Source organism: Sipha flava, unplaced genomic scaffold (assembly GCF_003268045.1).
Source record: "Sipha flava isolate LNK unplaced genomic scaffold, YSA_version1 261_pilon_pilon, whole genome shotgun sequence".
NCBI lineage: Eukaryota > Metazoa > Arthropoda > Insecta > Hemiptera > Aphididae > Sipha > Sipha flava.
In genome coordinates, this window is record NW_020272923.1 from 254,916 (window position 1) to 265,047 (window position 10,132).

Below are 10,132 nucleotides of genomic sequence, written 5' to 3' on the forward strand. Positions count from 1 at the left end.
AATTTTTTTTTAATCTATTGAAATTTAAATTAAATAAGATTGTTGAAGTAATCTTAATCTTCTTCTGTATATAAAACAGTAAGCTCACCGATTGTGCAATAAACACACAGCTCAAACCATTAAACGGATTGGACTGAAATTTAACATATAAATAGCTATTATGATGTAGGAGTGCGCTAAGAAAGGATTTTTGGAAATTCAACCCCTAAGGTGGTTAAAAAGGGTAAAAGAGATAAAAATTTAATTATTTTTTATCCATGGAATTTATAGCTTTGACCATATTCGCAGCATTATCACATACAACAGCATCAACTTTATTTCCAATGTTCCAAAATTTAAGAATGGATTTTAAATTGTTGACGATATTTATTGAAGTGTGGGACTCAAGAACTTCCACTGTTTCTAAAATGCATGTACGTAAACATCACTTTTCTAAATAATGACAAATTACACCTAAATAACTGTGATTTGCCAGTGACGTCCAAAAATCAATTGTTATACAAACATGTGAAATATTTTTTGAAAAACATTTTAAATTTTCTCTTTCGTTTATTGCAGTCTGTTCAACAAGTCTAGTTATTTTTTGTTTATTAGGAACAATGTACTCAGGTACGGCTATTTCCATAAATTCAAGAAAACCTTCCCCTTCTATAATACTCAAAGGTCTTAAATCTTTAATAACAAATTTCATCAGGCTTTTTGTTATTTCCTTAGCTCGTTTAGTTTTGTTTGATAATTTGGATGGAGTTTGCTTAAAATATGGAATCAAACTGTTTGGCGTACTTGGTTTTGTACTTGAACATTGCTGAAAATGTGATTTGAGATAAGTCGTATTTCCACTATATCCAACAGCACATTTGTACTTCTTACAAAAAACTTGATTTTTATTTGATATAATCCCCTTTTCATTAACTTTAAATCCAGAATGTTGCCATATATCACTTCTAGTACCAGACAACGGTACTAATTTAAAGTTTTCACTCATTTTATTTAATATAAATATAAAATAAAGAACGAAATAAAATAATTAAGATGTCTCACCGCGAGTTAACAACCGGCACTGAATTGATGTGGTAAGCCATTTGAAATAGCTAATTTATTTTGGAATAGCCTTTTTCTTTGAAACATATCACCTCATATTATAATTTAGTATCTACTTTATACTTTTATAGATATAATTTTATTATATACTGTTTACTCAATTTAATTAAAAAATACCGAAAATAATTGAATCGTTCGTAAAATCCCGAGTCCCGATTAATCACACCAATATCGTGATATTTTCGATAATTATTTTTAGATATCGTATCGAATTATCCATATCGTTGGACAACACTATATATTACTATTGCGTATTCAGTATAAACTATAGAGTATAAAGCATAGGCTATAGGGTGCATCCAAATTTTTAGAAAATAATAAAAGGTGCCGTGAGTCAAAAAAGATTGGGAATCTCTGACTTAAATCATTTTATTCAGTGATCATAGTAATTTTCAAGTATTGTTTATTTCCATTATTATAATAATGTGCCAGTAGAAACATGTCCAAGTTTGATTGAAACCTGTCGAATTTGGTCGGTCATATCTCCCCTCCGTCACACTATAAAGCGGCCCTCACATGATCAATATTACTATCAATATTTTTGATACTGACAGTATTATTGATCGTGTAATGTGAGTACTGATGTACTGTCAGTATGGAAAACCCATACTGATGACTGATGGAAAAATCGGATATCGAGTCGTCAGTATTTATTTACTGATGATTATATTGATAGTGTGAGGTCGATATTGACATGTCATCAATATTGGCATCTCTGCGATGGATGACGGAAGTGAAACCACTAGTCACGAATTCCGCGATCGAGTCATTTTGCGTGATTTTATTTCAGAGTACAAACAATTACCCGAATTGTGGGATGTTCGTTGTTAAGAGTACTCCAATAAAGATAAAAAAAATTCTGCCTATAAAAAACTTATAGTTTATTATAAACTTTTGAAAAACGACTCTACAATTGAAGATGTAAAAAAATTAATACATTTAGAAGCAACTTCAGAAAAAGAAGTGGTACTGGGATAAACGACGTCTATCAACCATCATCTTGGTTATTTGAAGAGCTATCATTCTTAACGGATTTGGAAAAACCAATTAAAAGCGTTTGTTACAGTATCAAAAATTGATCTAAACTACTGTGAAAGTAAAAAATACTGAGTATTGGCTATAATTTGTATTGACCATTTGAGGAGTACACTGTCAGTAATGTAAATACTGTCAATATTTCTACTGTCAGTATTACTGATCGTGTGAGGTCCACTTTACAGTGTTATTATTATAGTACCGTACAGTATCCCTAGGAGCGCTGTTATCGCATCGAACGATAGATAGAAGATCACGCTCAGATTTTGACTCGTTCATACCACATATAATTTGTTCACATATTTTTAAATTCAGTTATGTACAAGTATTTTTTAGACAAACACGTGTTTTCCGAGTTCAGTTTTTTTCGCTTCTTTAGAGTTAATGCACCCCGTGTGATTTATTTCAACGAATTAATCATGTTCGTCTGCACCGTATGTACCAAATTCTTTATAAATGGTTCTAATTTACATCGACATTCTAAATCCCACAGTAAAATCAAGTGTACATGCATCTTCTATCATCAAGTAAACGTTTACACGTAAACAACAAACGTGAAAAACATCGTAAGTATTATTTAATCAGCAATATATTATATTAATTTATGTAATCTGAATACTTTACTAGGCTTATCAAATCTAGTTTGTTGTTCATATATACATAATAAATACAATATATTAAATCTCAAACGAATTAATGATTTTATTTATAATGTTTTTCAGTCTTGATTCGATCAATGAAAATTGAAAAATGTCCAAACATTCCATGCGAAATCAAAGAAAATTAAATGTATCAATTTCTCATCAACAGAGAACACAGAAAACTTCTACAATAATGATAGTAGGTTTATTTAATGAATTAAAATTTATTTAAATTTTTCGAATTTAAATTTAATTAATGGTGAATTTATTATACTAAAACCCTAAAAAATTCAAAAATATAAAAAAAAAACGAACAAATTTTAATGAAAGCAAATTATAATAACAATATATGACAAAAACGTAGTAAAATAAAATTTTTTTGGTGTTTAGTCTAGGATTAATCTTTTAATAATTATTTTTACAAAAAATGTTATTGTTCTATTTGATTTATCATAAAAACAAATACATTTATCAAAAATATCAACATTTGCTTCTTAATATTTAGTAGGAAAAATAAATAAAATGTGTATAGATATAAATTATTAAAAACACCGTTAAAATGAGATAAAAAATAAATAAATGTTTAAAATGTAAAATAATGATTTTTTAAAATCAAACTCTTGGTACATAATTTAAACTTTGTGCTAAGACGAACTAAGCAAAAATACGTTCTCCTACCCAAATTCACAGTCTATTGATAATAACCTGTATTATACTATTATTTATTTTAACCATCTAAATTTGTTATATTATAGAACCATCCACATCGATTACACCAACCGGCAAGCGAACAAATCATATTGAAAATGAATTTAATGCGATTAAAGCAAAAAAGGCTCTTATGGAACTAGTTAAAACAACATCGGAATTTGTTGAAATCAAATCATCACACGCTCGTAAAATAGTTTGGTATTACAAGAAGAATATCGACGATTGCTTTAACTATCATACATTCCTCGAATCTTCAAAGAATAAATTAATAAATTTACTTAAATTTCTATCAGTTAATCATCCAATCAAATATAATCTGAAAATGGAAGTTACTTACAAAAGACCACATTTAGATAACTCATCAGAGAACAGAGCATTCAAAACCATATCAAAAGAGATTTTCACGGATACACGTATAAGAAATGTGATTGAAAAATATTTTACAAGACTTATTCAAGAAGAAGACGAATATATTGGTAAAGGAAGTGGTTTCACACTCGAATGTATCGATGGACTGTTTCTATGTGTATACAAATATACACCAATGGGTGGATCGTCATATATAAAATTACCTGACGATATCAGAAACAAAAAAGCAGTGATTAATCCACAAAATACAGACCAACAATGTGTCGTGGACCGGTGGAGAGCACGACGCAGTCGTAATAAAAAAAAAAGACGACCAATGTGTGCTGGCAGTAGCTGGTGAGCCGTGTATTTCACAGCGCAAACGCACAAATAACAATAATAATAATAATAAACAAGTTCAGGCGTAATGTAATGAACTACGAATATAAATGATAATCACCAACGAGGTGATGTAAAAAAAGAAATTGTGTGGTCGGTTTTGTATGTACGATGACGATGTATGAAAAATGGCTGTCTACATAAAAGGGCGATGCGTCGTTCCGACGACACTTGCCTCCGGCGGAGCCTATGCTCCGCTTTCCCCGCTACTGTAAGAGGGCGCGGGGTGCGACGCATCGGTATCGCGATCCGCAAACTGTCAACTGATTAGGAGACTATAAATACGGTCGGCGGCATCCGTTGTAATAACGGCCGTCGCCGGGTCCGCATCAAATGTTTTAAATGGGCAATACTGACAAAACATATCGATGAATATCGTAATCAAACCATGTTTATAGATGAAGAACATCTTTACGGTTTTTCAGGTCTTAAATTTCCAACACCTATTACAGATATATACAAATATACGATTATCTGTTCATAAATATTTATGATTGGAAAAACTTGTCTCCACGTCCACCGAAGTTATTGGAAGTAGTGATGGGAAAAATGCGGATGTTTGAAGTTCGAAATTCGAAATCCCAAGTTTACTGTAAACCCGGATTTCGGATTCTAAAATCTAGATTTTGCTTTGAATCCGGATTTCGGATTTGAAAACATTGAATTAGTATTCTTTTAAGAATTATTTATAGTAAATATAAAATAATTAGACTAGGGCTGTGCGATTAATTTAATTAATTGAATATTTTAATCGATTATTTTTAACAATATTAAAATAATCGAATAATCGATTATTCATTGAAATATCCGAATATAATCAAATAATTGAATAATCGAATAACCGAATAATTTAATAATCAAGGAAAAAAGTTTATTATTAAATGAATTATAATGAAAAACATGGTTATTTTCGATTTATTTTATTCTTTGCTATATGTAGTATACCCGTTTTAATCTGTCGTTATTCAATGAAATATCTTCATTTAAAAGGTGTATTTAGATTTTGTTTTCGTTTATTTTTAGAAATGGTTATTCTTTTTCTGGAAAGCGTCGATGAAGGCGACCTGCCGCGATGATGAATTTTTAGTAAAGGTGGCTGTGTATTAACTGACCATAGATCGTTGGTAACTAATGAACATGCAAGCCAGCTAATTTTTCTATCCGCGAATAAATATTATATAGCACTAGCTGAATTACCCGTCGTTGCCGTGTTTAAGTATATAAATGTATGTAACCTGCCAAGATTAAATTTTGTTAAATCTATTGAAATTTAAATTAATTAAGATTTTTGAAATAATATTTTATACATATTAATTTAGTTTTTAAGATAATGATTATTATCATAACCTATTCGATAAGTTATAGCATTTGGCGGCAGAAGCTTTGTTCACGATAAATTTTAGCACTAAAGGTTCAAAATAAATGTTTTACTAATAGTTTTTCAATATGTTATCTACAAAACTTCTTTGTAGACAATGTTCTTCACTGATCTATTAGTAGGCGACAAAATTACCAAGCTACTGGGTGAGCTACGCGTGAGAAAGCTACGTAGAACTGCCCATGTGAAAAACAGTTTTCTCGCAAATCTATTCCTGCAAATTTAAGAGTTTGGCCTTGAGACTTGTTTATAGTCATTTATAGTAATCGTTTAAATTCGAACGGATGATCATTCGGAATTAAAGGGATTCGTGGTACAAACACAGTTTCCCCTTTTGCACATCCTGTTAAAATTGTGGCTTCTACTATATTGCGATGTAAAGCTTTGACTTTAAGCCTAGTCCTGTTGCACAGTTTAGGCGGTTTCAAATTTCGCAACAACATAATAGGTATGCCCACACGCAGAATAAGCCTATGATATGGCATGCCCGGTGGTTTCAATGAATTTAAAAATTCAACTGGATAATTAGTTGCATCGTCCATGTTGACCACCGTATCTATAGAAATATATACTTTTTCTTCCCCTTCAAAAGACATCATCAGTGTATCATTGATAACCGCCGCTTGGTCATTTTTTGGAGTGAGTATAGCACGTTCACACAACCATTCCATAGGCTTATCATGAATATGAGCAATATCTGGATAAATTTTTGATATTAAATCCTGAACCGTAGTTACAACTGTACACAAATTTTCTGGGATAGTTATCATTTCATCAAACGATGGATAATCACCATTGCCAATTTCAAGTAAAAGATCTGAAAATCCACCAGCAAACTTTTCCTTTCCCAAGTGTACCCTCATATTTTTTGACAGTTTGAGTATATTAATCTTAGGCCATAAAGTAGATCTTTTAAGACATGACTTGACTTCATCAGTTCTGGTCCCTTTTGGTACTACTGGTAGAGTCTGCCTAAAGTCTCCAGCCAGTAAAACCGTTACACCATCCATTAACCTTTTATTTTCCCTTATATCCTTTAGAGATATATTTAAAGCCTCAACACCACCCTTATGCGCCATTGTAATTTCGTCCCACACTATTAATTTTATATCTTTTAAAACTTCCGCAAAATTACTTTGTTTTGATATATTACAAAAGGGAGTGGCCGAAGCTGTTAGATTGAGTGGTAATTTGAAGGTAGCATGGGCCGTTCGACCACCCTCGAGCAGTGTTGCTGCGATTCCAGAAGATGCTACAGCTAAGGCAATGTCGCGAGTACTTCTAAATTCGCTAAAATCAAATTGATTAAGAAAGTTTTTCCAGTTCCACCTGGAGCATCTAAAAAGTATATTCGACCCTCATTATTATTAACACTTGTAATAATTTGATTGTAAGCAAACTTTTGTTCGTCATTCAGAAATTCTTCATTGTTTCTTACGACGTCTTCTAAGGCTACTAAGTCATAACTTGTTTCCTTGAGATACTCTCTATTATCAAATTGTTCAGATTTGCTTGGCTGAGGTAAGCCATATTCTTTAAGTGGCTGACCACCTAATGCTAACACGGAATCTTCTATTACCGATAAGCATTTGTTCAACGCTACGTCCGCTAAGTGTTCTACATCCACGGAATCCTGTCGTTCTAATCGTATTTTAAAATCTTCAGATAGGTATTCTTTGAATTTGTCCCAAAGATATAAAGGATCTGTTACTTGGCAGAACACTAATATAATCGTAAATAAATCCCGTATCATATGCGGAGATTGGCAAAGTGCTGCCTCTTCTAGTGCTGCGTACAAATATTCATCATCTTCAAGTAACCCTAGAGCCTTACACGTGAATTTAAAAGTGGGATATACTTGACCATTTACAGTTTTCAACGCTTCAAACGAAATTGGGCCCCGGATTTCATGGAGAAGCATACGAAGGTGATAACATTCTGTATTGTTTGGATGAACCGTATAAACTCTATCCAGAGCGTGCTCTCTTTTGATATCTGGCCAGCCAACAACGTTTACTCCTCTCTTCCTTCTTTGGAACTTTTTTTTGTCCCAAACGTAGTATGCAGGTACTTCTGGGTAAAGCAGATTTTTTGCAAAGTCGTTCACTTTACACAAATCAAAAAATGAGAGAAGTGTAGTTGTAGGAGGACTATTCACTCTGTCATGTAGGTTTTGTTTATTAAAGTAAACCCTTTGTCCATTTTCTAAATGGACAGCAAGGTAAACAACGGTAGGGAAACGCTCATGAATTGGAAATTCAAGGATTCGCCACACGGCTTCTGATGAACTTATATATCGTCCACTTTCGTAAGTTTTTATTTCGTCTTTCTCATTTTCTAAGGCAAATGAAGCCTGATTCGAGCCCTTATTTACGTATTTGCACACATATTTTATGGACTTCACCGAACTGCAATATTCCACATTGACGTGAGCGTTAAATGTTCTTAACAGTACTGGATTATAAGGAACTATCCAATGATTATCTATATCTACGCCTTTGATATTGACGGAAAATCCACCGTCATCGGTTGAACGTCTCTTGTACTTCGGATAACCGTCATCACCAGTTTGAGTTTCCTTAATGAGATTCTCGGGGTAATGTTTACTGCACGCGTTATCTTTCATACATGGTGAATTTCGATTAAAACAGCCACAAGGGCCATGAATCATATTACATTTAACAATTTCGTGAAGCTGAGGGTCACGTATGGGATCGGGTATTTCAGCACAAATAACATTGTCGATTTGATCCGGAGTAATGTGATGCTGAAGCCATAAAAGAATATGAATATGTGGTAGACCTCTCTTTTGCCATTCTGTTGAATACATATAGTATCTCACTTCTCCGAATATTTTATCTTTTGTCAATAAGTTCATGGTCTTTTTGACTTTTAACCGAAACACCTGCAATTATATCATATCGATCATATGATCTTTGACCGGGAAGTAAGAGCTCTTTTATCTCGTCCCAGCGAGGATTACATGTAAAAGTAATAAAAATGTCAAGACGACCGTAATGTCTAACTTAGGTCATAGCATCTTGTGTTCTTTCGTGCATGTACCTTAGCCCACCAGTAAAAGTTGACGGGAGTATAACCATTTGGCCTAACTGATTAGCTTCTATGTCTCGTCGTCCAATCGCATCTTTTAAATGAATATAACTATCTGCACGCAATTTGGCTTGGTTGTTTTTGATGTAATTTAGTCTTTCAGTTTCAATTTTGGCGTATTCATCCACCAAATATTGACTGAAAAGAGAACGATAATTAACTAAATAGTTGTCTTCCCCTTCTCTGACCATTATTCTATATGAGTAAAAACTTGATACAGAGACATTTTTTTTAAGCGGTAACTTGGTTTTTGGATCGCGTTGTGGTATATTGATTGCATACCCATCATTCCCCCCAACAAAACATTAAAGGATACTGCAGTGCGTCGTATGCTCGATGTATCTCACTGATACGGTGAAGTGAGTTACTTCGGTTTTCGAGGATGATGTCTCTTCGATCAAACTGCTGATCTACTAACACTAAAGCAACTTCATTTACCGTTGGTGCATTATACCTGCCTCTATGTTCTTCTGGTGGTTTTTTATCTGCATGTATTACAACTTTAAATGACTCTGAAGGAGATATTTTGTCGATGGCACTTTTCAGATCTTTTATATATGGGTTCACTTGATGTAGCATATCCTGCAGTTATTTGATTAAATTGGGTTTTAAGTTAGGATATTTAGAACACCGAATATTTACTTCTCGTTCGTCTTCACCGACAAAATAGATTTGAAGGTACTGTGCGCCCTGTTCGGGTTCAGGTAATATACTTCCAATTAAATGGTAGACCTGTCCTTTAACTTTAAAAGTCGGTAAGAAACCGTCTGCTGTTACCTGTTTACCACCAAATGACGTCATCTGAAAACAGGCGTTATATTTTCGAATATTGTTCATGAATTGTACATGATCTGGGTGCAGAGCGTTAACCAAACTATAGAGAGGTTCAGGTAGTTGTTTTAACCTCTCAAGTTGTACTTTTCCGGCGCTACAACACATACCAAGTGTCTCATCTTTCCACTTCAAAGCGTTGCACCACTGACACTTATAGGTCATAGAACCCAAAGCTACACAGGTGTCAGTTCTATATGCAATATCTGGATCATATGCCATACCTGAATGCACCTTGCTTTTCCATAGACGCATAGTAGTATTTTCCTTATACCTAGATTCAGTTTGATTCTGTCTATATTTTTTTTGTGCTTTTTTTATTTGTTTTTTTCTTGTGTAATTAGTAAATCTAGCCTTTCGTTTTCGACAGGACGAAATTGATTAATCTGTTTCACTTGATTGGGATAGTGAAATGTTTGTAGAAATGTTACAGTGTAGTAGGTGTAGTAAGATGCAATAGGTGAATATTCGCGTTCATCGACCAGTTTCTCTATACGACTCTGAGTATTGTTTTCTGTCGCAGTAAGAAGATAAGCATCAAAATGTCCATTGGGCAAATCTTGTCCAAATCGTAAAA

The 10,132-nt window shown here is 33.2% G+C and overlaps 2 protein-coding genes across 2 annotated transcripts; one reads left to right on the forward strand and one right to left on the reverse strand.

Annotated features, from left to right (window-relative positions):
- The first annotated feature begins 2,879 nt into the window (after positions 1 to 2,879).
- Positions 2,880 to 4,946, forward strand: LOC112685006. Its single transcript, XM_025556755.1, has 2 exons — positions 2,880 to 2,976; positions 3,533 to 4,946. The coding sequence occupies exon 2, from the start codon at positions 3,619 to 3,621 to the stop codon at positions 4,195 to 4,197; it is 579 nt and encodes a 192-aa protein (XP_025412540.1). The 5' UTR covers positions 2,880 to 2,976; positions 3,533 to 3,618; the 3' UTR covers positions 4,198 to 4,946.
- A 924-nt stretch (positions 4,947 to 5,870) lies between these two features.
- On the reverse strand, positions 5,871 to 9,810 carry LOC112685014. The gene is made up of 5 exons (XM_025556767.1): positions 9,595 to 9,810; positions 9,367 to 9,525; positions 9,223 to 9,306; positions 7,014 to 8,380; positions 5,871 to 6,951 (listed from the first exon to the last, which is right to left on the reverse strand). The coding sequence occupies exons 1-5, from the start codon at positions 9,808 to 9,810 to the stop codon at positions 5,871 to 5,873; spliced, it is 2,907 nt and encodes a 968-aa protein (XP_025412552.1).
- Between the last annotated feature and the right edge of the window lie 322 nt (positions 9,811 to 10,132).

What these genes read in the sequence shown, in the direction of transcription:
- LOC112685014 (XM_025556767.1), bottom strand. Translation starts at nt 9,810, where the DNA reads ATGCGTCTATGGAAAAGCAAGGTGCATTCAGGTATGGCATATGATCCA. An exon ending in CTGAACCTCTCTATAGTTTG is followed by an intron (nt 9,526 to 9,594) that starts GTTAACGCTCTG and finishes GCCTGTTTTCAG; the next exon opens with ATGACGTCATTTGGTGGTAA. An exon ending in TTTCTGAATGACGAACAAAA is followed by an intron (nt 6,952 to 7,013) that starts GTTTGCTTACAA and finishes TATACTTTTTAG; the next exon opens with ATGCTCCAGGTGGAACTGGA.
- LOC112685006 (XM_025556755.1), top strand. Translation starts at nt 3,619, where the DNA reads ATGGAACTAGTTAAAACAACATCGGAATTTGTTGAAATCAAATCATCA.